This window comes from Aulonocara stuartgranti (genome assembly GCF_965226115.1).
Source record: "Aulonocara stuartgranti genome assembly, chromosome: 14".
In the NCBI taxonomy this organism is placed as follows: Eukaryota; Metazoa; Chordata; class Actinopteri; order Cichliformes; family Cichlidae; genus Aulonocara; species Aulonocara stuartgranti.
Genome location: NC_138950.1, coordinates 6,737,475 through 6,763,502, shown reverse-complemented (window position 1 = coordinate 6,763,502; position 26,028 = coordinate 6,737,475). Strand labels below are relative to the sequence as shown.

The 26,028-nt window shown below is 39.2% G+C and overlaps 2 protein-coding genes across 6 annotated transcripts; both read right to left on the bottom strand.

Annotated features, from left to right (window-relative positions):
• Positions 1–2,042: 2,042 nt before the first annotated feature.
• On the bottom strand, positions 2,043–6,217 carry LOC309687378 (uncharacterized protein). Its single transcript, XM_082502300.1, has 9 exons — positions 6,040–6,217; positions 5,251–5,503; positions 5,114–5,175; positions 4,835–4,973; positions 4,300–4,418; positions 4,035–4,215; positions 3,804–3,887; positions 3,624–3,719; positions 2,043–3,546 (listed from the first exon to the last, which is right to left on the bottom strand). The coding sequence occupies exons 1-9, from the start codon at positions 6,186–6,188 to the stop codon at positions 3,202–3,204; spliced, it is 1,428 nt and encodes a 475-aa protein (XP_082358426.1). The 5' UTR covers positions 6,189–6,217; the 3' UTR covers positions 2,043–3,201.
• A 4,064-nt stretch (positions 6,218–10,281) lies between these two features.
• On the bottom strand, positions 10,282–25,929 carry prdm10 (PR domain containing 10). 5 transcript variants are annotated; one of them, XM_082502652.1, is made up of 23 exons: positions 25,878–25,929; positions 20,409–20,542; positions 19,964–20,125; positions 19,365–19,424; positions 19,170–19,274; positions 18,560–18,734; positions 18,148–18,389; positions 17,749–17,949; positions 17,525–17,597; positions 17,253–17,370; positions 17,035–17,155; positions 16,456–16,725; positions 15,771–16,115; positions 14,346–14,501; positions 14,071–14,250; positions 13,883–13,993; positions 13,108–13,308; positions 12,883–13,017; positions 12,596–12,766; positions 12,002–12,139; positions 11,642–11,816; positions 11,454–11,551; positions 10,282–11,188 (listed from the first exon to the last, which is right to left on the bottom strand). In XM_082502652.1, exons 2-23 carry the CDS (start codon positions 20,478–20,480, stop codon positions 11,000–11,002), a joined length of 3,498 nt encoding a protein of 1,165 aa, XP_082358778.1. In that variant the 5' UTR covers positions 20,481–20,542; positions 25,878–25,929; the 3' UTR covers positions 10,282–10,999. The 5 variants fall into 5 exon arrangements, with proteins under 5 accessions (XP_082358778.1, XP_082358777.1, XP_082358774.1 ...); XM_082502651.1 differs by lacking the exon at positions 25,878–25,929 and adding an exon at positions 22,109–22,185; XM_082502648.1 differs by lacking the exon at positions 25,878–25,929 and adding an exon at positions 21,663–21,931.
• Positions 25,930–26,028: the final 99 nt, after the last annotated feature.

The following is a 26,028-nucleotide window of genomic DNA, read 5'->3' as shown; positions in this document are numbered from 1 at the left end:
CCTGCTCGCTTGGGAAAACAAAATAAGAAAATATTTACACAAACAGGAAGCTGTGCATTTCCTAATGATTGGAAACATGTTGAGCGTGACGTTTGTTCCCTCCCTCCCGGCTATTGGTGCCGCCCTCTCACTCAGCACGCACATATACACCCCTTCATGCACATATATAGGCTACAAGTCCACTGAACTGGATGGTATGTAGTATGAGAACAGGCTGGCATTATACTGGCACGATTTTAGGAGTTAAGCTTTCTTTGACATTAAACTCCGGATGGTGGAATGTTTCAACCCAAACTAAGAGCCCATTAATGCTGTTGAGTTTAGGCTTCCCTCCAGCCATGTTAGATCAGCCATAATAAGTTGTGAGTTTATGGACCTTTGCTCCCCAAATGTCTACCATGTTGCTAATTGCGTACATCTGTGGCTCTCGTTTTGATGTTTTGTCACAATGTGCAGCTGTCCATTCTATTTCCAACAAACTCTGATTAAAAGTGGCACGGCCCTCCTGTTATCTGTGTTCAGCCCTAATAAGAGCCATGCAACAGCTTTTGTGTTTTAGAACAAACTCTGAAATTCAATTTAGAAGCTCATTTTTTAGTCAAAATAAGAAAGAAAAATACGCCTCAAACCACCAATGATTCATTTTATTGACTGTAACATACCTAAGAGTTATTTGCCAAGATTATTGTTTGTTCATAGTTGCCATAACTAAACAGTACTTGAAAAGGAAACACATCTTTTTGAAATTGCCTAGTATCTTGTATATATAAAATATTTAATTTGCTGATGTCACAGATGTGTCAAATTAGAGAAATCAAAATACACAGAATATATGGACTATAATTCTGATTTCCAGCTTCATATTTTTATTCTTGGACATTATTAAAGTAGCTTTGATAGAGTCACAGTTAAAATAATCCTTATTTCTTATTTATACTCTGCCATGGTGCAGCTCCACAGCCTGTACACTCTCTAAAACAAGGCCACGATCACTTCAGGCCTACTTCTTATGGCCGTATCAGGGATACTTTTATTCATTATTGAGTCCTAAAACCTGAAAGCAACTGTTTCTGTCCAGTTTCTAACATAGAACCTATCTAAAAAGAATGAAATGATATACCGGATTTAAAAATGTTTATGATGTCAAGTCAGATTAAAAATTAAAATTTAATCTAATCACATACTAAGATGATTGATGCATTCATGTGTTCAAAAAAAAATGACTTAAGAACTGCTTGTTTGCACACACGTTATGTATGATATGTTACAGAGTGATGTCACGGCTGCACTCTTCAGATGTAGGTCTACATAAATTACCAAGGATGTCACTGCCGTTATTATAAAAGCTTAACAAGACCCCAACCAGACACACCCGCACACACACAACCATTTTAAATCTTAATGGAAACTTAATGTGGATTTTAAACAGTTTAATTAACTGTGATCTTAAGAAAGTTTCTTGACAAGGTCTTGAGTTTGTTGATATCAGATAGCAGTTGCTTATACTACGGCATGGTGTCATCAGCGGGGGGATCAGCACAAATGCGTGCTATGTGTACGCCAGTGAAACCTGATCTTGAGTAATTGTCAGGATAAGGCGAGGGATTGACCTCTGCCATGAACCATATTTTCTGAAACAACACATACTTGAGCTGGCTTTGAAATAGCCTCTGCTACAGGACCAGAGTAGCCTCTGAGGAAGCCAGCCATCAACTTTTTAGTGTAACTAAACAAAGCCTGTGGTAATTTCATTCGCTCACTATTGCATTTTCAGCAAGCAGATATCTGATGCCATCTGCTCTCCCAGATGCCATCCCTCTGATGGCCTTGGCATCACACGGCAGCAATGTGAGGTATGAGTTTATCTGGACACAGCCAGGATGTGCCCCACTATTTTGTATTGAAGCTCTGTTTCTCACCCTTTTAATTTATTTATTAAATCACCTAATAAAACATCTTTTGACTGTTGGACCTCAAAGCAGATGTGGTCATTGTTATTGTAACCAAGCATCCAAGACAGTTATGTTCTGTGTTTCCATTACTGATTAGTGGAAAATGTTACATACAAACTCATGAGGCATGTCATAAAGATTTATTTTTTAAATTCAAACTCTTGTGTCTTTGAAGTCCAAACAACCAGACACGCATCTCTCCTTCCACAGGCTTTACATCTCTCTACAACGAAGTTCACACACACACTGTGTTTGTATCTTGGTGTTGTGACAGCTCAAATCCTGCAGTGTTCAGTTCACATTCCTTTCATCCCAAATCCCCCAGGGGTCGGCCCCACCACTCCCAATCACAGTGTGAGAAAATCAGACAGATGCATGATCTGGCAGATGGTAGGAAAGTCCATGGTCAAAATGACATCTATGTCACACATGCTGTACAGAGTCCATGCAACAGGCGCTTAACTGCGGCCATGAATGAACAGGTTTCTATCACAAGGCCTGCACGTTTCAGCCTGAAACGTTAGGAATCTGGCTGAGAAAACCATCGCCTTTGGTGTAGCGTTGCAGAGTGACTGAATTTGGATCAAAGATCTTTTAAAAATGGTCTAGAGGGCCGCTCAGTTTTTAGTAACAAAAATACTTGCCATATTGGCCTCCTCTCCCATAGGTTGTTTTTTTTAACCGGAAACCTTCAATAAAAATATACTTCTTAAATTCAAAGAGATGTACAGGATAAGACTTCAATACAACTTTCAAAATCACATTTCAAGCACAAAGAGAACAGCTGGTGACCTTATCCAGTGAATTAAAATAACAGAAAACACCTGAAATATTGGCCCAAATTCAAATTTTCAAAACTATTTTTGACTGACTTAAGTTTGTTTGAACAAATGCACCCAATACTTTTATTTTGTTGACAGCAGGGAAATGGTTCACACTGGGCTCAGTCAACCTGAGATCAGTGTACATGTCCACATCGTACCTGTTTATTCTCGAAGTAACTGATGAAAGTGTGCCCCCTAGTGTTTGAAATGTGCTTTACAGTGAAAATCTGTTCTTGCCTGCTCTTAAATCCAAGAGGTAGAAAAGATAAAGCAGCTAAGTTAAAGTACACATACAAGTCAAAGCAATGCAATGACAAAGAGCAATAAATAATAAAATTTTAGGCAACCAGCAAATGATCAACATTTGAATATTCCTTCCCTAGCTCACTACCACATCATCTGCGTTTAAATACGTTTTTAACAAATCATTTCATCCTTCCAGATATGCGCAGACGTCGTCCGATTGTGGAAGAGAAATGTAGCGCCGACCTCTTGCGCAGTGAGAAAGTATTGTCTGTTTTTGTGGCTGTACCTGTATCCACCGAGGAAGCAGACGTGGAGGAAGAGGTGGAGTTACGGTGTTCCACAGACACTTTACTGTGGGCATGATAAGAAGTCTGTGGCGGTACCGAGTATAAATGTGGCCCGCCAGCATGAGTGAGGGGCCCGGCATGTTTTTCCTGATTTTGTTTTCCGAGTCCCTCCAGGTGGGCCTGGAAGGTAGAGATCTGTTGTTCCAGAGAGGTGAAATTCTCCTGCACCTTGTCAAACTGAACGAAGAGACATGTTTTTATTCCTGGTGCGTTTTTAAACCTTGTTAAAGCTGTTTGTCTCAAGTTTAGTGTACCTGCTCAATATTAGACTGAAGCAAGAGCTCTGGCCAAACTGACTCACTGCTGCTGTTCACGCTGTTGCTCATGTGGGTGTGACTCCAGGTTAACTCCTGTGGAACAGGGCATTAGATTTCTGAGTGAATACAACAATAACAGAAATAACATATTCTTTTTGTCTTTCTTGAGGAGTTTACCTGCAGTAGTTGTGTGCTGCCCTTCAAATGAACCTGACAAGACTGAAGTTTGTTCCTGTAGTCACCCAAGATCGACAACAAATTCTACGGCAAACACACAATATCATGAACAACACTCAAAGGCAAGGGAAACAACAATGTTAACAACAGCTGTTAAAATAAAAACTTCAAAGTGAAAATAAAAAAGTAAACTATACTACAGTTTGCTAACTGGTTTCCACATGTCTTTACCTGTGTGTCTCTCTGAGCAGAGGCCAGATCTCTGTGGCCTTGGGTCTCCTGTTTGAAGAGTGTGACCCCAGTATGCAGCTCCTCCAGCTGAGCCCAGAGGTCGTCTAAGCCCTGCAGCATGTTCTTCACACTGGCCTCAAAGTCCCCCTGCACCTGGACAAGAGTGCGCAGGGACACTCTCCTGTCAGACAGAAAAAGAGTGTCTCATAAATGCAACTAAACTATGGCTCCATGGAAGCAGATGGTTGGTACACTAGCAGCTCACCTCTGCTGCAGGTAGGTGTGGAGGAGTTTCAGTTTCTCTGTCACTACAGAGCTTTGGTCCACCTCATCCAGTCCCACCTCTGATCCCACATCAGTCACCTCCAGTGTGTGAGACACTGACTAACATGAAACAGAGAGGATTCACAGGCTGATTTTTAGTATTATGGGTTTGTTTTGTCAAGAACGATAGACAGGGGAGGCAGAAAGAGACAGAACATTAAATTCTTTTCTCATTCCACTCTACTTAATTCAGAGCAGGACTGACAGGAGCTCAGTGATGGCATGTGTTGCCTGCGGTTAGAATATCTATGTATTCCTGAGTAGAGGGTCTGATCTATATTACGAACAAAGACTTTACACTGCTCTAAATGCATAACGCAACTGAAAACACAGGAGATGAAAAGTATGGCTCGAGGCAAGTGTGTGTGTGTGTGTGTGTGTGTGTGTGTGAGAGAGAGAGAGAGAGAGAGAGAGAGAGTCATCAGGGTGGGGTGGGGTGAGGTGCATTTTTTTTCCTTAAGTTGGTTTTGTTTTACCTCCAGTCTGGAGAGAAGAGCCTGAATGTGGGGCACATTGGGGTCTGGCAGAGGTTCCTGCAGCACACACAGCAGCAGGCTGTCAGCCAGGGCAAGAATCAGATTAATATTCACACCTGGGTTTCTTGCCTGGTACATCCTGAAGAAAAGAGCAAAAAATTGTACACTACATGCAACACAATTTTTGGGTAATTTATTAGAAAACTGTTGCCAAAAAAAAAAAAAAAAACATTCATACCAACTGAAGACGATATAAGTGTGACAATAATAAAGCCTCACCGTAAACACTGGTCATTCCTGATTTCAGTCACAATCTCCTGTTCAGTCCCTGGAGGCTCTCCCTGGAATTGAGAAAAAGTCAGTGAATAAATATCACAAAAATAAAAACACAAACAAGTCCATGAGGCTGTGCCCACCTGGCTCTGTCCTGGCTGCAGGCAGCACTTCAGGGCATGGATGCAACCTCCCAGAGAAATCAACAGAAGGCACACAAAGAGTAGCCTCCAGCACACATCCACTATCAGTACAGAAGGGTGCGGCAGTGCCTCCACTTGGCAGACTGACCAAACTACAAAAACTGGAGTAAAGCCATACCAGGCTCCCAACGTGCCCACAATCTGGGACCACGGTGTGTGCTGGGACTGAGCAACAACTTGTGTTTGAGCTGAACTGTAGGTAAAGCAAACAAAACCAAGACAGTGTGAGATCAAGGTTACCTAATAATTAAAAACACTATTAAATGGTTGCTAAATGGGAAGGACAAGGGAAAGTTCTTTCAGGCCAGCACAAATTTTACGCAGACAAAAATTCCCTTTAATAAACATTAAAGTTTGATCATCGCTTGCCGCATAATGACTGGAATTTACAAAATCTTGTTTTTAAAACAGCACAAATAGTGATGGAACATTACAAATAATGGTATCCTTGAAATCCTCCAAATTCACAATAACAGACCAGCTGTATTTCCAGTTGTGTCAGAGAGGCTAACGCTTAAAATAGCAGTATACTAATTTATAATTACTTCAGATGTTTTGCCTTGTGTGTAATGGTAAGTTCTAAGACATGACCACCACAGAAGACTTTGGCTTTAAAACTTGCTGTAAAGCAATTACTACACTGACATATCCTTCCTTTAGCACCACACAATCAGTGTACTGAAGAACTCAAATCAAAGGCTAGTAGCTGAAAGATAGTGATCTTCCTACCTCTGCAGGTTTCGGCTCCTTTCTTCACGTTCTCCCTTCCCGACTTCCTTTACCCGCTCCATCCATTTACAGGCCCACACCCAGCTTACCCCGTCTGCCTTTCCTGAAACCCCTTGCTTTTTGAGGTAGCTGACTGTTAAACAAGGCATAGGAGCAACACAGACACAGTCATTCTGGCTAAAAATAACAGCAGGTTGTGTAGATGTACTTGTGTTGAGAAAGTGATTAACACGTGAACAAGTATGATAAACTGGTTTAACTGGAAGAATTGTTTTAGTTGGGTAGTGGCATTTTCCTTTCCTTGCATTCCATCCATCTGGAATGTGCTTAACATACCGATCACCATTGTACAAAGGACAAGCCCAGTTCCACCTATTTACTCCAGGAGCAGGCAACAAGCCCTCCAAATGTCACGACTTTCTGTATGAATCACAAACTCAATGACCAGTTCCAATCTGTGCAACAAACAATCCAAGTTATTTTTGCAAGATTGAGCTTTACAAATGAAACAGAGCACATTTTCAATAAGTAATCCCCATGTATAAATCAGATTAGTAAGCACTGTCTGTTTAAGTTGTGATAATCAATGAATATGAGTTTAAGTGTGTTTCTGCTCTCTTAGGTCATGCTGCCATCTAGCAGCTGTGACAGGAATAAACTTCAAACAAGATCAATTCAACCTGAAGAGGCACCAAAATAAGGCACCAATGGTTTCACGATTAGAGATTTTTAAGAAAAAATGAAAAAGATCAAACAAAATCAACTAACAAGTAATGATAGTATGGCAAGGGCCTGAGCCTTAAAAAATAGAAAGAACACTGACAGTTTTTGCTTTTTTCTGTCACAGATTATCTCAAATAATAATTAAAATTAGCAACCAAGCAATCACCAGTCTCCTGAAATTAGCTGTCAACTGATGTCGATCGTTTTAAGTTGATTTTAAGTGCCTGTACATGCATGTATACAAATCCTTTCAAAGTAATAGAATGAGATTATCACATTTGTTATGATTAAGATGAAGGGTTAGGATATTATTATTATTTTAGTATATTATGGTGTTATTTTCTTAATGAATCTCTTATTTTAACACCTAAAAACCTAATAGTCAGTTTGCAGAATTTAAAACAAAAGCAAAACCATCCCATCTCATCAATAGCATTAAATAATTCATTTGACAAGGCTGCTTTTATGGAGCATTCTGTATCTGTCTAAAAATGAGTCTAAATGAATCATTTTAATTATTAGTATTCTATAATACATGTCAGTTTAAAAATATAAAGTGAACAGATTTTTATTCTTAAAAAAAAACGAAATAAAACTTTTTAAAATAATCTTTCTATTCATCTTTATTAGTAACCAGGAAAACAGAGAGGGAGGAAAAAGTAAAAAATACTGAATCTACTGACTCGTGTCACAGCTCCCAGTAGTTTAAAAAGATTAAGGTCTTCCCAAAATGGATGTTTTTTTTTCAACTTATTTCCTTGTACATATCTAACCATTGCTATCAAAAATAATTCTGATATTAATACAAAATTAATTTTGTATTAATATATGATATTAATATGATGTCTGATTTTTGATGTCTTAAAGTAAGTATGTTGCTGCCGTCATAGGCAACTCTCGCATTTCAGTTCATTTTATTAGATATTTAAGGTTGAAACAATTAGTAGTTGAAATATTAAGAAATAAGAAATAAATAGTAATTCATGTTTTGTTGATTAATTTATATGTTTAGATGTGTTATTTGTGCTAATTGTGCAATTAGGAACCTTTTCTATAGTTTCGTCTGTTGTTGCTAAGAGGGCTTTTTTTTGGCTGTCACACAGAAAGATAAATAAAAGAGTGCCTTCTTTGGACCTCCCCATGACGTAAAGATGAAAGTTTTATTCCCTTTGAGTGACTGAGTTACTTGTAACGCCGTTATTCCCATCACTGATAGCCACAAGGAGCAGTACCCTCCATGGAGAAGGAGACTAGAGGCCAAGATCAAGGTAGCACGGAGGGAAGTTAGACAACTATCAGAGTTGCAGAAAGGTGCAATGAAAAAGGTGCCTAAGAAGTACGGCAAGTTGGCCACACCTGAGGCCTTGGATACTACCAGGAAATAATTTAAGCCTTGGCCCAGCCCATAACCGTAATACTGAGTGGCAAGTGGATCTAAGTGTAGAGTGTATAAGATGTCTACTGAAGACATTACTTTTAGACCATGCATTTGATTAATGCCTTTTTATAACATCAAAAAATCTGTTTTGATTATATCACCTTTTTCAGCAGAGAGTCTTGTTCATACATCAGTTTGATCTCCTCCTCCAGCTGCAGCTCTTCCTCCAGCTCATTCAGCCCTGCTCCTTCACTCACTCCACTTGTTTTATGGTTTCAGTTAAAGAACACAGAGTGGGAGATGTCTCCTATTCTCTGTCCAAGCTGTTTAACTTCAAGTAGAGGAAAAGGTTTGACATATTTCATGAGCACTAAATGTTAGAGAAGCCTCTGAAAACAAACACGGTTACTTCCCAAGCAAAAACCTCTGCTTATGCGCACAGTCCCTAAATCGCAACAAATAAGACATAATAAGACAAGTGGCTGCAAAGTGACACCAGAGGCTAGGAGAAGAGCAAGCATAAAGTGACATGTTGTGTGTGCACACTTTCTCTTGGTACCACTCTTCATATGCCAGTGTGATAAAGTCCTGAATGCAGCCTGCATCTGTCCATCAAGTTCCATCTGAGCTTTAAATAAAATACACGCAGCTTTTCCTTGGATTTTCAGAGTTGTTCAGTTCATACAGGAACTTCAGCAGTCGGGGTTAACATGTTGCCGTTTTGCTCCTCCATCTCAACCATTGAGACTAGTCAGAATTTATTCTGAGGGAAAAAAAGAGAAACAAAAGGACATTTTAAAGTTGTTGTTTTTTGTTGCTATTGTTTACATTTAAGCTAAAAAAAAAAAAAAGAATACAAATACAAAGGATTATAATACATGTAGAGTTGCATACACATAACAGCATTCTGTTGCAACATAAGCAGTTTATAATTAAAGTAACACACACACCTTGAAAAACTAAACAACCACAACATAAACTCACTTTGTTTTTGTAGAGAAGGTGATCAGGCTTTTTCTTCTGTTTTTACAGATTTTTTATTTTATTTTTATTTTTTTGACAGTGTGCGGGAAGGAAAATTGGATTTGGTAAGGGGGGGGGTTGGCTCGTTTGAGGGCCAGGATGTGTGGTAGCCATTTTAATGTTGCCTTCTGTTAATGCTTTTCTTTCAGATTTTTTTTCCCCCATTTCAAGGTGGACCCTTGATTTTTACGGAGGGTGTTACAATCCTTGATTGGCTGGCATGGGATGATCGTCAGTTAATTCAGGTCACCTTTGACTTACTGGAAATAAAAGCTGGCCAAGATAAGTCTTCCGTCTATCTTCCATGCCACGTGACATCTATTTATTAGTGATCATTGTGTCTTGGTTATGTTATGTTAAATAAATAATTTTATATTCAAGTGTCTTTTAAGTGTAAAACAAACACATAAAGCCTTTCCTACTCTCTGTTTTGCTGCTGTCTTTTGCAGACTGATCTCTGCATTTGCAAAAACAAATGCAAGTACTAATTGCTATATTGTAATGTATTGTTTTACTGAATGTAATATTGAACAATATTACATTGAACAATATTACAATGTAACCATCTCCTGGTGGCTGCTTTCACCAGTATAAGTCACAAAACTCTAATTGTCACAATCTAGTTTCTTGAAATGAAAGTGGGTTCACTGTACTGTGTGATGCTATCGTGTCAATGTGGCTCAAAATCTCTGAGGAATGTTTCTACCACCTTGTTAAATTTATCCCATAAAGAATTAAGGCAGATCTGAGTCAAAAGGGATCCAAAAATTGTGCCTAGTAACGTGTCTGCTGAGTGTATATTTAACTGTGTTCTAATATGTGGTGTAAAAAGTCTTCATTGGATCATTTTTCAATAAGAAAGACACTACAAATAAAGGTGGTTCTCTGGGATTTCAGAGTCAGGAGTGATGGAGTAAAGCTCCTCATAGTTATAATACATGTCTGCAGTCTTGTTCAAGGTTTCCAGGTTATTTCCAGATTATTTAAAGTCTAACAGCAACTGTATCTCCAAGAACGTTGCATTATAAAACCAAACATCATTTAGGTATGAACTGTGTGTCAGTTACGACAATTACAACTGGCATCTAAAGTCAATAGAGTATCTTCAAAGAATGGAACAGTTTGTATTTACTTTACTAAACAGAGGTATGGTAACAAAGACAAATAATGTGAAATGACTCACTGGAAATTTCTGATTATCAAGTCAGTCCAGACTGTAAAAATAAAAACAACCACATAGCAAAAAGTAACAGAGTTCAACAGAGTAAAATCATACCAGACATGAGCAACAATATTCTAGGATAACAGATAACATGTAACAAATGTGTTAGGACCATGACCCATTTCTGACATTTTGGAATATTTATTCCATATTCTCTTTTTTTATTTATTTATTTTTTCTTACAAATACTTTAAGGAATGTGTGCAAAATTACAGATATGCAAAATGGGATATCAAATCTGTAGAAGCTTCCCATCACTTCAATAACTCAAGTATTAGCAGTTTCAATCCCAGTATCTTTTTTTAAAACATGTATTTAGGTTAGGGTTTTGTTTTTTTTTTATAATCTGTCCAAAATAAAAGCATCACATTTTTTACTGTCGACTGACTTTATTTTTCTCATAAAGTTCTGGCAGCTTGCAACACAACATTTAACACTTTACAGACACATAAAACTGTGTTGATGCATTTCATCTATGTATATACACACGTGACAGTGGCAGGATCACATGACAAGGTATTTGTTTATTCATGTGCGTACAAGCTGCTGTGGACAACATGCAGGATTAGTCCGTGAGTCTGCACTGGCTTTGCAAAGTAACATCACTGCACAGTTCAGGGCTTAGTGATGTGAACTTCACTGGTGCCACTACCATTTGTGGTTGTGGTGATGATGTACTGTGTGGTAGCTTGCTGATTCGTCGGCTGCTGCTCCAGTGGTTCGGTGTGTGTCTGGGTTGTGCTCTGAGGAAGGGTCTGTTTCGTCTCAAGCTCAGTCTGACCCTCAGAGATCACGTAGTGTGTCTGTTGGGATGATAACATTTCAAGTTATACAATAAATCTTTTTTCTTTTTCCTTTGACTAGGAAAAAGCAGGTTTCAAGTTTCCGCCTCCTATTTTTACCGCATATTTACGTAATCCAGCTTTTAACTGTAAATTATGAAGCATCATCTACTGTTAAGCAACACTTTCAAGTATGGAGCACTGAATATAAAAACATATGCTCATTGTGTAGTACAAAGCCAAATTCAACTGTCATTTTCATCTAACAAATATCAAATTCACTCACCGTTTTCACCTGGTTGCTGCTGACTCCAGATACAGGAGTGCTAGCCTCAGCTATCACATACTGTGCATGAGGTAGTGTCATCATCTGGATTTCAGACGCTGGAAGAACAGGAATATATGATTTTGACTGGTAATCACAGAGCACAGAAGCATCAAAACATACGGCACGTGACTGGTTATGGTACTTACAGTAGCCTCGGTAGTTCCAGTTTCCCGGAATGTAAGCGTGCTGCACCGTCCCCTGCTGCTGGGGGCTGCTTGTCTGGAGGGTGTGGCTCTGGGCTAAAGTGACAGGAGTCAGTTGGGCAGGGCTCAACTCCTGACTAGTCTGCTGGGAGGTGGGGCTGAGGGGCTGACCAGTAACCTGAAAATCAGAAAAAGAGATTCGCGATTAACATTATGGTGCTTACAGGGTTTCGCTAATATGCAGAAAGAAACCTTGTTACCCAAATACACTTAAGTTTCAAAACGACTGTTTTAAATGAGTCCTCAAATACAATAACTAATTACTCTAGCTTAAAATTATCCCCAGAGTCAGTGTGGGTTCACCTGGGTGGCACCTTGTCCAGAGCTTGAGGGCTCAGTAACCTGAATGTGTTGCACCTGGATTGGGTGCTGACTGTAACCATGAGGGTCGTGTAGCTGGTTCACATCTACTGTCGGGTGCTGGGAATGTGGGGAAGAAGCCTGGAAAACAGATAATATTACTTATACATAACTGATACATAGCAAACACTGTAACTATTTTGCTTGCATAGTTTCACACACAAAGACTGAAAGGTTCTTTAGAAGCAAAAACTACAACTAAAAGCAGCAATTTTCCAGAATTTTCACAGTAGCTGGTAGTTTTGCAGCTCTAATTACAAACTCAAAAACCACAAAGAAAGTAACAAAAGCTTCAAAATTGCTAGTTTGAACCCTTAAATTAACAAGGTCAACTTAATTAGATAATGAGAGAAAATTCTTCTTTTGATCAGGTAACCATATATAAGCTTCATTTCTGGAACTAGACATGAGTTTACACCAGCATGTTGGCAGTTTATGGAACACCTGCATTCTTTTAGGCAGCATCCTATCGAGATTATCAGCTTCCTAAGCATCTATGAACTTTTTAAATAATGTAGATTAGACTTTCATGCTTACCGGCGCTACCTGGACCACCTGAAGTTGAATGTGCTGTGGCTGGGACAAAGTACCTCCTGCCTGGGAGACAGGAATGTACTGGATCCTCTGGTAATCCCCCTGAGCTGTTCTATAGTCTGTGGTTAGTGTTTGAGAAAGTTCTGTCATAGCCTGGGTCAACAGATCTGTGGTCTGTGAAGAAAAGAAAATCCATACATTGAATATTATGAAATTTCCTATAGGCAAACTTTTCATTTATCCATGTTAAGGCAATATCCTCCTTATGTTTTTGTTTTTTCTTTTCTTACCACTACAGCCTCCGCTGTGGTACCATCTGTACTGATGACTGCAGGAGTGCTACTGATCACTGCTGTAGTCGGGATGGTGTTGGCTAGCTGAGCAAACTCTGGATGCTTTTTCCTGATATGTTGAACCATCTTAGTCTAAGAGAAAAAAAAAAAGCACACCTTATTGTGATTTCTACAAACAATCTCTATGGTAACAAATTTCTTCTTTGATAAAACTTCACTTGCCTTGCTGCTGTACTGTTTGGAGCAGTGTGGACAGCAGACTGGTGCAGTAGCAATGGTACCTGTCAGCTGTGTGTGTGTGCTCAACATAGGGTCTGGCTCACCAGGAGCAGCTGGGCGTAACTTACGGATGCTGGGAGGCAATTCTGCCCCTGGATGGTTTTTCAGTATGTGAGCTTTTCTCTTACTGGCACTCTTGTACACCTGCAGAGATCAGTTCATTTGATAGATTTAGGTCCCTTTGACACTAAATACAAACAAACTGGCACCAATTAATATCTGGCGCTTGACCAAGTGGGACTTGGTACACCTGGCATGTACTCATAGATAAAACAAAGGCAATAATGAGGTGTAGTTATTGGCGTTAGCTCCAGTTAAGAGTGATTAAAAATGACACAGAGGTGGACGCATGAAGTTATTTTAGTTGTTGTTTCCCATGGCAACGCCTATTAAGCGCCAAACAAACATATTTAGACATGTAACCGATGATATATTGGAAAACTAAGAACATAAAACACCTCTGCTGGTAGTGAAAGAAGAATTATCCAATAATTTGTTGTTTTTGGTTTAAAAACTCAATTTATATGAGACTGAAAGCTGATTACTTGCCATCAGAAACAAACTGATGTGACCTGCCCTCTGACAACCCAGACAGGATCCAGCCCCTCCACAACCACGATTTGATAAATGCATAGATGGACAACAGGCTATACTTTAAAATAAACAAATCAGTCCATCCCCAAGCTCCCTGTGGACAGAAAGGGGGGGATTAACAAACCTTGTCACAGTACTGGCAGAAGTAGTCCCTGTTGGGCTTGATAATTGGCAGCGTTAGCTCAGGCACGTCATCAATACGCATCTCTGGATGACGCTTGGACAAATGATTAACCTGTAACCAGAAGAATAAGAGTCACGACCACTGGAATTCAATATCAGGTTAAAATCTCTCCGTGAGTTGTAGCTCACCAGCATTCCTCTGCGTCTGAATCCCATCATGCACACTCTGCATTTGAACATGAAGCTCTCAAAGTCAGTGGTGGGGACCTTTAGTTTGAGGGTTTTGGAGCGGTGGATCCGGTCAGCCTTCTTGGCCTCTCTGTCAGGATTGTGCATCCGCTGCATGTGCTCCCGCAGCTTATCTTTTCTCTTATTATGACAAAAAAAAATGTCAGATTAGAACACATAACTATAAACTAACCTTATCAAGTGTTATCTCTCAATGCTGTTCCTTTTAATCTTACCTTGAACTGTTTGCCACATGTTGAGCACAGGAAGTCCTTGCGGTCAGAGTGGCGCAACATGTGCAAACGCAGCTTGTCAGGTCGACAGAAGGCCTTGTCACAGTCTGGGCACTGGAAGTTCTTCTCTGAATGGAAGCAGCGGATGTGCTTCTTTACCTAAAGAAAGGCATAGTTTGTGGTCTGGAACTGAGTGTTGTTATGTCTGTAAAGACATCTGAAACCTCATAACAGCATTAAACGTTTTAGTCACAAAAACATCAATGTTCTTGGAAATGGGCCATCTTTAACCTTGACCTACTAATTGAAGAAAACATTCAGCTTTAAATCCACCTGTTTAGAGCTGCTTGTAAGGAGAATTAAAAAACAAAAAAACATGAGGCTATTTCAAATAGCTTTATAGACTAATATGGCTTAATTCATAAACCTTTTTTTTGTTTATTCTATGCAAACCATAGACATGAAAGTAGGTCCGATCAACATGTTTAGTGACTATGCCCATGAAACCAAAAGCTGTACCTGATTTAAATTTGACTGCCCCCTTAAAGGTTTTCTCTTTCTGCAGCAACAACCTGCTCTGGATGCTCTACACTTGTATCAATACCTGAAGGTCTCATTCTGACACCTTGTAATTTCACTCAGGACCTCAAACTCAAGTAAAGGAACAATAATGAAATTCTCTGTCAAACCGACCCGACCTTCCTGTCGAAGAAAATCACCAGTGATGAGGTCTGAGTGTGAAAGCACAGACAAAACCACAGATTTCACGCCTAAAATGGGCTCAGGTAACTGGAATGAAACTTATATAGCACCTTTCTACATAATTTGAGCACTCAAAACACTTGCCGTCTTTGTACGGACCGGCATTGTTCTCCTTCGTTTTGTACATGACTTTTTGGGGGGCAAAGAAAAAGCAAGAATTTATTGGAACCGGAGAAAGAACGTTTTGCGGTGCTGCAAATGCTTGCATTTGATGCGGTACTTTGATTGTTTTGCCACGAGTTCCCGGCATGCAATGCACGAAAGTCACGTGGTCTGTCAATCTCTATTCAGTCAAACATCCATACAGCACTTTTATCTTTTTAAATCTAGCATTCACACACATGCACACACCGTGGGAGCGAATATTTAGTGAAAATAACCTTCTTTCTCTACCTTGTCTTCAAAATAAAATTCTAGCAGGAGCAAGTCGTAGGAACTGTAGCCAAAGTTAAAAGCAGGTGGAGTCTAATTTTTTTTTTCCATCTTACCTTGTATGACAAAAGACTTTTTTTAAACAAGAACAGAAAAATATTTCAGGTACAAGGTCAGAGCTGTACAACTGTTGGTCAGCTAAAATGTCACATGTTAGCTAAGGTCATGTCCAACAAATTCTGTTAGCCCTGAAGGCTAGCTGTTAGCTCATTTAAAAATCACTGTTTCACTAACCTGGATGAAATCACTAAATGTCTTCTTGCACGTAGGACAAGCAAAGAAGCCATCCACAGCATGGACGCCTACATGGTCTTTGAGGAGGTCCAGCCTTTCAAAAGTTTCTGGGCACAGGAGACAAGAATAGGAGCGATTCTCTGTGTGTACCAGGAGATGATCATCCAGGGCCGAATCAGTCGTGAAGCTCTTGCTGCAAATGTGGCAGGAAAAGGTGTAGGCTTCCCGACCATGGACTCGCAGGTGCTGTTCCAGCTTGTCTTTGTCCCGGAAGGCCTTCCCACAGTTTGTGCATTTAAAAGGACGGAAACTCTTCCTGATAAAAAGGTGCTGCAGCGCTGCATTCTGCAAAAGAGAGAGACAGATCTACTAGCAGATACCTCAGCAATGTTTTCTGAAATCAGCTAAGACACACAAAGAGGCTGACAGATGCAGTGGAGTGTGTCAGAGGAGGGTATCTCCTGAGAAAAACATTAAACTATGGAAAATGACAAAAGGAATCCCTGAACCTTGTGTTTTTCAGTCATCCTCCAGGTTCCACCTACCTGCACATCCATCTGTGAGGGAAGCAGGCATTGAGGAAGAGAGACACACTGTTGTAAAGCAAGCATGGGCACTATGGCACCACATTAGCTAAATGAAAAGGTAAATGTTGCCTTTAAGCAGACAGAATCTCCAGTTTTACCCGTATTCTCTTGGCACGACGCATGTCTTGCGATGTGAGATGAGCATCTGATTGGACACTCTGTGCCGGATCCTCCTTTAATGGAATAGGCAGGTCTGTACTGGGGGGCGGCGCTACAGACTCTGGAACGGGTTCCCCAGCAGGAGGTATAAGCTGACTCTCTGTCTCTGTCCCGACCTCCCCTTCTGACTCTATCTCCACCACCTTGAGCCCATTCTGAGCTCCCTCTGCATGGTCTTCCACTGGTTTCTCTGTCAATTCGAGCATTTCCTAATAAAAAGATAAAGGGGATATTGTCATTTAGTCTTCCTACTCATCATTTCCCTATTTAGCATTTTTTGACTAATGTTATGATTTGATGAGTTAACATTTTAGTTCTTTTACTTTGCTCTAAGACAAAAGTACAAACGACTTTTCTCATCAAACAACTATTTTATGCATTAGGATTTCAAATGATTGCTTCATAATATCTTAATCTGTAACTTTCCAAAGAATCACTTTGTCTAAATTATCTCGAATCAGTGTTAAATCTTGACCTACTCCATTAATCAACACAGCATGTATTAATGCGCCACTTACTGTTGTCTTCTCTCCACCAGTATCTACTGGTGGATCCAAACGTATAAATTTAGGTGGGCGTCCAGGTCGTCTTCCTGTCCCGAACCTCTTCCTGCCTCTTCCTCGGCCCCGGCCTCTAGACCTGTGCGATTTGAACAACAGTGAAGACGTGATCGGGGCTGAATGCATTAAAAATAAAAAGAACAATTTGAGATAAGGTGATAAAAAAAAAGTTTTACCTGGTAACAGAGTTTAATTTGTCATCGTGCATATTGAGATGTTGCTGCAGTTGTTCAGAGCTCACAAAGCGACGGTTACACTCATAACAAGGCCAGTTCTTCTCTTGCTCCCGAAGCACTGTAGAAACAGGAGAAAGTGAGAAACAGAAGGAACCACGACAAAAACAATAACACATCACCTTTCTGATAGTTTAATACTTCAGATTAAAATAAGCAGGACAGAGGCATGGTGTTAATATTAAGAACAGTAAGGACGGAGTGCTGAGACAAACCTTTTCTCTCTTCTTCTGTAACATCATGAATTTTTTGATTTACAAACTCTGCATATGATGCTGCATACCAGACCTGCAATGGAAAATCTCATTAAAAAGACAGACTCCAGTGGTTTCTTTAGATATCCTTCATGTTTTTCACACTCTATTAGTTCTGGTTTGCGGCCTCTTAAAGCAGTTAAATCAAACTCAAATGAATGCATTCTGCTCTGAACAACACTGACCTTTAGCTCTTGCTTGGGTTGGATATTCTTGATAGTTGTGTAAAATATCTCTGAGCCGTACTGGTAGGCCACCAAGTTCTGCTCTAGGTGATTCTGAGCAGGTCTCACAAACATCATCCAGTTGCAACTGTCCTCATCAGAAAGGTCCAACCACATGTCATTAGACTTCTCTCCATCCTTCTCTGCATCCAGCAGACACACCTTAGTAAAAAAAAGAAAGACAGATCACCAATCCAGTTTAAATCTCTGCTTAGGAGCTGTTTATATAGACATAAAAACTTTGTGGTATCCTGTATTTTCCCAGAATTCTCACTTACATCTTTTTCTTCCATAGAACAGTGCAAGAAAATACAATTAAATAAATATTGTAAATATCAGTGCTGTGCAGCAATTACTTACTTTCAAGTGAATGTAGTGGTCCTGCAACTCGCTCTGTGGAACCAGTGGCCCCTCCACAGGACCAAATTGTGTGCGCTTTGGGATGCGTCTCTTAGAAAACACTCCGCCCAGGAAGCGGTCAATGTACAGGACCAGAGGAAGACTGGCTCTTGCTTTGGACATCACCGGCCGGTTGGGGATGGGGTGGAGAGGACCGTGCTTCAGACAAACTGAGGGGTTTGCAATATTACACTCCTCGCACCCTGACAGAACACAATAAAAGAGCAAAGTCACCACCAATAGGTATAAAAAAATCTAACTGAAAACATTTTAAGGAAACTCACTTTCACTAAAATCTAAAAAGGCATTTTGGCAACCCGTATGAGGAAGCATAACCATAACATTGGACTTTTATTGACAACACTTAACTTACAGAGGTTGTGAGGGTTAAATGATTGAGGCTGATGCAGTTCCCAGTCGTCCATCTCAGAGTCTTCATCCTCATCTTCATCAGAATCGTCTGTTGAGTCTGTGGCCCCAAGAGGACTAGAAGGAGGGTCTGCGATGTCACCCATGGAGGTGAGAGAATTGGACACAGACAACTGCTCCTGTGGGAGGGGTGGAGGGGGGATTCCAAACAATGTAACAACATTCTTTGATCACGTAGTCATTTTAAAGTCAGGAAACATTTTTCTATATTCTTTTTGAGGGACTGATGCTGAAATGAAAATGTTAGCTAGTGAGATTTCTCAGGATGATTTTTGTTGCTAATCCATCATATGTCATTATTTATGCAGTGCAGTATGTCAGTAGAAAAAGAAAGACTGCATGCATCTGGTTACAGCAATAACTGGTAATGGAATTACAAAATAATGTTTCTGCTTGAATTTGTCAATTAGAAAGATGAAGCTCATCATTCATGAAACAGTTTGTGCTTGTGTTTCCCTACTTTGTACCTGAATGGATGTTAAAAACAAAAGCAGACAAAGGCTATTTACTTGTTTGAAAAGCTAAACAGCTCCACACAAACAATGCATCCTCACCTGGGAAACCGGCTCCAGGATAGCTTGTGGCGCATCTGCTACATTACTGAGAACATGCAGATTGGCTGCATTCATGTTCTGCCCGCCAGGCAGTAGCACTGTGACCTATAAACGACATTTAATTGGTTAAGGGTTCTCTAAAAACAATGTGGTGCAAAAGAGAGCAGGTAATTTGACAATAGCTGATAAACTCACCTGTTGAGTTGTACCGTCCTGCTGAATGTAAGCCACTTGTGGCTGATCAGCAAATACGGTCTGAAAGAACAATGAGGTGAGTATGTGGTACTTTGCAGTGAATAATGTTGTCAGCACATGACCTAAGTGAACAGGCCGCCATCCATCCACTGCCTGAAACCATCTGTTTTAGTTCCAGTTCCCCTCCTTTTATTTCAACCTTCTTTAACTTTAAACAGTTGGCTTGTTTGTCTGTTTTATCCATATTAGGAATATCTGTCCAAATTGACACCAGAGCCAAGACATGAAAAAAAATACCTGATACCTGAACTTTTGGCTCATAGAGAATATTTGGACGACAACAACATTACTTGAAACTTTGGCTATATCGAATATGGCCAAAGTATAAGTATAATTATTATTTTTTGCAAACTGTCCTATATAAGTCATGAAGAATGGCTTTCATAAAACAGGAGCCTAGTTAACACATTGTGTCCTGTTTGTATTAAACACCAAACACTGCCTGCCTAACAGGGCATATCGCCCTACTTACACATGGCATGTTCATGCCTAAAATGTCAGATAAAAATATCTCTCCTCTGAATAAGATCCCATCTTACCTGAGTGCCATCTGCAGGGTGTATGTAGACCAGTGTGTGCTCTGCAGACTCTACCGAGGTATAGGAGTTTCCATCTGCTGTATAAACCACCTGCTGCTGTCCTCTGTCTGCCTGATCCCCACTGTACACTATTTGGGCCACAGTGCCACCTTCAAAATGCACCTGCAACATGTGTATACATAACACAAAAGCTTTGAACCATCTGCAGCAATATTACATCCGATTTGATGAGCAGGAAACATTTATTTAGATGGGTCACTCTTTTCCATAAAAGTAAATGGTGAATTGACGATTTAGCAGCCACCTGTGCCAGCTGACAGAAAGTGGGTGTGTGCAAAAGATCAATTGTTAACATGCTTAAATTATTATTATTACACATCTTGCATCTTTTCAGTTTGTATGACTCTGCTGTAGCTGTTCAGACAAATCAAATAAGACGGTGGACCTGTGTGCCGTTGCTTGAGTCACTGTTAACAGTCTGACTCCACACTGCTGAGGGTTCCTGCTTGGTCTCCATGGCAGCAAGGTGCCAGGCCTTTCACCACAACGATAACTTCCCTCCTTAGACAGCCACGGTGTCTGCAATCCACAGAGATAAGAGGATTTGTGTTATTTTAATTAAAATAACAAAACATAACGATAAATAGAATAGCTAATACAGAAGGGGAGACGCTCATGTCATTGGTAGTTTGACGTCTAAAATCATAGACTAGCATTCAGAATTACATTTTTTGCAGTTTTTTTTTTTCTACAGAAATGTTAATATTGTTAAGTATATTTATGAATGGGTGTCTGTCACACCTTCATCGATGTCATATTATACTTGTTGTATTAGTAGCTGTGAAGCTGCAACAATGGAGTACTGCAGTAGCCACTTTTGGGCTACATGGAAAAAGATACGAGCCCATAGGCCGTTTGAAGCTGAAATTTTGGCTCGCCAGACAGCGTTTCGCTCGGGTGACAGAGCATGCAAGCCAAAATAAAGGCAGCATGTTTCTTCGTGCACAGAAAGGACACACAAGACTCTCAGCGGGGGTACGAGGGAAAAGGCGGTTTGCCGGCAAGGCCGCCCGGAAAACTGTGTCTAAATACAACCGCACATCGGCACAAAAACCACGGTGAAAAATCATGTCTCGGTAAAGTCATTCAGAAATCTACTTGGTATAATCAATATTAGATTCAATTCCCCCCTATTTTAACCCCGCAGGTTCTCAGTCCCAACCGGACCATACCACAAAAACCAGTGCTGTAGAAACCCGGGCATATACTGCACTGCTACATTAGCATTACGCTCATATAGTCCCAATGTAAGGCCGCACTTTGAGACAAACATAACTTGTCAAGCTGAATGACATGGACCACATTTTACATTTTTTAGGAACATTGGTTTTGAAGCGCTAAGGGCCTGAATTATTTGGGTAGACCCACCCGTCCCCCATTTCTAGTTGAGTCCAGCCCTTCAAGTCTACTGTGAACAAGGAAGAACAGGCTCCATTTTGGGTGGGACTAACAACAACGGCTACATCTGAAGAGACCTACAGAAAAAAATACATTTTGTACCGATTTAGCTACGCTTAAACAATCCGCACATTTAATGTACAGTAACGGAGAGACTACGAAGCGATCGAGCTACAGAACGGGTCGTTAATCAGTCCCGGGTTTTCTTTAATTTTCTGGAAAACGTACAAGTTGTTCTTACCTCAGAATGGTAGCTGCAGAGATGGCCGCATTGCATATATTAACATAATCTGCCTGGTAACTCGCAAGCTCGTGGTTTCTGATTGGCAGTTAGTTACTTAAGAACAGGCGGGTGTGTTAGTTTAAGACGTTATTTTAACAAAATGTTTTTTGTATTCAGAGGACATATAAATTATTTTAAAATAAACACTGATGTTATAGTTGTAACTTCCTTTCGTTCTAGTTATAACATTTCAGTTTTAGCAGTTCATTTATAGCCAATCAAAAAATTATACCCTGTGGTCATCCAATTATATTTAATCACATCTACAGAGGCGATTCGCAACCTTTCAAAGTTGTGGTAACATTTTTACCACATCCATATGTGGAATATACAAATAAATCTCTTTATTTGTACATCTAAATATTTTTTATGTCTATTAAAGAGTGGAGTTGTGACTTAAATACCACTGGAAGCACTACTGGTCGATTCCCTGTCGTGGACGCGTAGAAAGTAACGATCATCAAGTCAATTTAGCTGTAATACAGATTTATTTCCGGTACTTCCGGTTGTTACTGTTTTGGCCTGAAAAGGTCCGATGTCCACCTGCAACAGCGTATCTTTTCTATTTGCTAATTCTTAGTTTCACACAATTCTATTACTAATGTCTGAGTGTCTTTTGAAGCTGATTACCGGAACAATGAAATGCCTGTTTTTCTTGCAATGATGTTGCAGAATCAGAATACTTTATTTATTCCTACGTAAGTTATGTGATTACAGTTGCTGCAAAACAATAAGAACAGTAACAGATTAAATGAAGTTTAATAATACAATATAGTACAAAGTTAAATAATAATAAAAGAAATAGCTCTAATATATATAAATAGCTCAATTATAAGTATCCAGAATATTACAGGGATTGAATATGTATATTGCTCTTATAGTTGTAATGCTAGTGCCCTTAGATCTCCACTAGAGAGAGCCAAATACTCCTGGTAGAGGTTTTTCATGTTTATCTCGCTTTTAATGCAGTATTAAAATTATTTATTCTAGTATGATACTACTGGGTTTGCGATCCAGTAACGTTTGTAACCTTCAAGAAATTAGGCCACCACAGTGGTTGCTTTGTTTGATTGCTATAAAAGTAGATTTGCCATCACTTCAATCAAGTGCAATATAAACAATCATTGATTCTTGCACTTCAGTCTATGCTCAATCACCCACCATTTGTCATTTCCTGTTATTTTTTGTTTGTTTGTTTTACAAAACCATTAAGAGAACTTTGAGTGTTTGAACAGAAGGCCATCCATAATTGTGAAATGCAGCAATTTAGGAAAGACTTGAGCTCCTCATTCAGATAACAGCCTGGAGTAAGTATATGAGCAAGATTGTCAGTGGAATAACCTCACTGCAGAAAAATATTACGACTTTGCCTTTTATGGTGGAGCCGCTGCACAGAATAGACTGTAAAAGATATGTGAAACCCTGCTTTGTGTGTTTTGAAGAGCATTCAAATGACTTTTATTGAGGAAAACCATCTCGTACCTATTCGAAAAAGTACAGCAACAGGGAGACTGGCTAGAACTGATCTGAAGCAAGAAACTTCAAGATGAGTTTCTCACTGTCCTCAAGTGGTTTGGCTGAAACCCAGACTGAAACACTGAGTATCTGTGAATAAACCTGGTGATGCTTCCTAGTATGCTTAAGAGAATCTGCCAACAAGAATGAGAAATCATCTAAATCAAGGGTGTCAAACATAAAGCCCGGTGGCCAGAACAGAATCCAATTTAGTCCACTAGGTTGGCTTTAGGAAATGTGAAGCAAGGCATAAATGTTTAACTTTTAACTGTATTTTCATAAGTTTTACAGCTTTGGCTTCTGATAAACACTTCCCTCATTGCCATTCATACTATCCCAAAGTAAATGAGTAATATATAAACAGGGAAATCACAGAAAACTTCCTGTTTTTTCACATCTGTTATTTATATATATATATATATTCACTGGTTCAGGCCACTTAAAATCAAAGTGTATGTGACCCACAGTATGAAATGAGTTTGACATCCATGATCTAAATCTTACTTGTAATGTCTACCCAGGAAGTTATAATGACTGCTAGATTGACTTCATGGGTCTGATTATATTTGACATCAAGTCCACAACACAAACCCACTAGATCCTGCTGATTTCATGTAATGAATGAGTACTAAATACTTAACTGGGGGAAACTGACACTTCGTTGTGAGTTTGGTTACTTCATACTGAGACAATTCCTTAAACCTCTGAAATGTAACTCCACAGTTCACGTTGGATTTTGAATGCCTTCAGATAACTAATTAATTAACAGGTAGCATTACATTCAAGTGAACTTATTTTATACAGCCAAAGCAATTTTTTATTAAATAAATAATTTTAAAACAACAACAACAAAGTAAACATGTCATTTGTTGCATTCTCATTGGACTATATTAACTGGCAAGCCGAAACAGGAAATTAATTATCTCTCTTTTTTTCTGGATGTATTTTTACTCAGGTATCTGGGGATCAAACTGACACATACCAAAATTAATCTAAACATATGCAAATTAGAATTGCTCTGACACATCTAACAACTGATGTTATAAAAATTAATAACCGATCCGTGCATGCTGCCTGGAGCAAAAATCAAATTTACATGAGGCTTTTTTCAATAAACCATCAGAGAGAAATAGAACTGACACTCTAGTAAAACAAACTCAAGTCACAAAACACCCAAGCTGCATGTGTGTGCGACTGTGTGTTTATAATTACCTTATGTAAACAAAGAAAATCTAATTTTCTTCTGTGATGTTATGTTCAAAACTGAGGCATGCTGCTCACATCATTTGCAATCTTGTAAAATAGTCAAAGTCTATTCACTATGTTTGTATACAAATACTATGAACAAGACAAGTATCAACGGGTATCGTTTTAGTGAAAAGTGCTTTTTCCTGAACATGTTCTGTTTAGCTAACAGCCTAAATGAGTAAGTTTTGCCAAATGGACCGTTGAGGAAAGACAGAGATGCCCAAAAGAATCCTGAAAGCTTCTTCAGAGCTTTCAGGTTGAATGTCTCCATAGACCTGGCATCCAGACCTCCACATGTACAAGACTGTTTATTTGTTTGCCATATGATGATGTACTCCTAGCCATGCTCTCTTTCAGCTTCAGTCCCATTCACAACATTACAGCATAACTTTTCTGATTTAAAAAGCTAAAAAAGAAAGCTAAACAAACTAAAGTGATGTTCTTAAATTAGAAATCTAACTAGAAAACTGAACCTTTCATGTATTACTACAGTTCAAGGTTCTGAGATTGAGTTAGTATCTCAGTACAAGTACTTTGAAATTACAATTGATGACTCACTATTGTTTACACCTCACATTAAGCAGCTGGTCAAGAAATATAAACTGAAACTTGGGTTTTACTTTAGAAGAAAGTCCTTTTTCTCATTTGAGGCAAGACAGAGCGTTGTAGTTTCCACGTTTATTATTGGACTTGATTACAGTGATGTTACTTATATGCATGTGTCCAGGGAAGACCTACATATGCTAGTTTCCGTCTATCAAGCGCACTGAGGTTCGTTACAAGTTTTAAAACTCTTATTCACCGCTGAACATTGTATGCATGGGTTGGGTGGATTCAACCACTGGGATATTCTTATCTATAAGGTAATTGTTGGTTTGCCCCCAATTTATTTATACACTTATATTCATCAAAATGTGTGGGAGGTCTTAGGTCCTAAGAGTTATTCATTTTATCTGTTTCAAAGGTTTGCAAATTATATATGCATTATATACACCGTATATATGTGTAGTATTGTTGCATTGTTTTCTTTTAGTTAAGTATGTAAAAGCTTATTCCACTAATCTGTTAAAAATATTAAATCATTGGCATCAGTATGTCAGTAAATGTGTGTAAAAGAATGTGTGTAGAGATTATGTCAAATTATTATTATTATTATGTAAACATTTTAAAGCCAACTGTACTCCACATATGTGGTGCAGTAATAGTAATGCAAACCTGAAGATTCAGATGGGTTAAAATTATGCTTCGGGATTCTGCTCAAGCTTTTAAGACGAATAAAGTACAAGCCAAGTGGTTGTGACCAGTAATGCTGCTACCTTTCATGTTGTGTTCATAAATTTTATGTATACATTTATTATTATAAAAATGCAGCGGTACTGACTTTAAGTGACACATGAAAAAGAAACTCGCCCATATTCCTCGTTTCCGGAAACGTTGGCACAAAAGCTCACTGTCTGAAAAAAAAGTTCGTCTTTAAGTGAAGAAGTCTTATAGCCCACAGCTTACTGCAGATAAATATAGTTAGGTATATTTCATTTAGTAAATGACATTATTCCTCCAA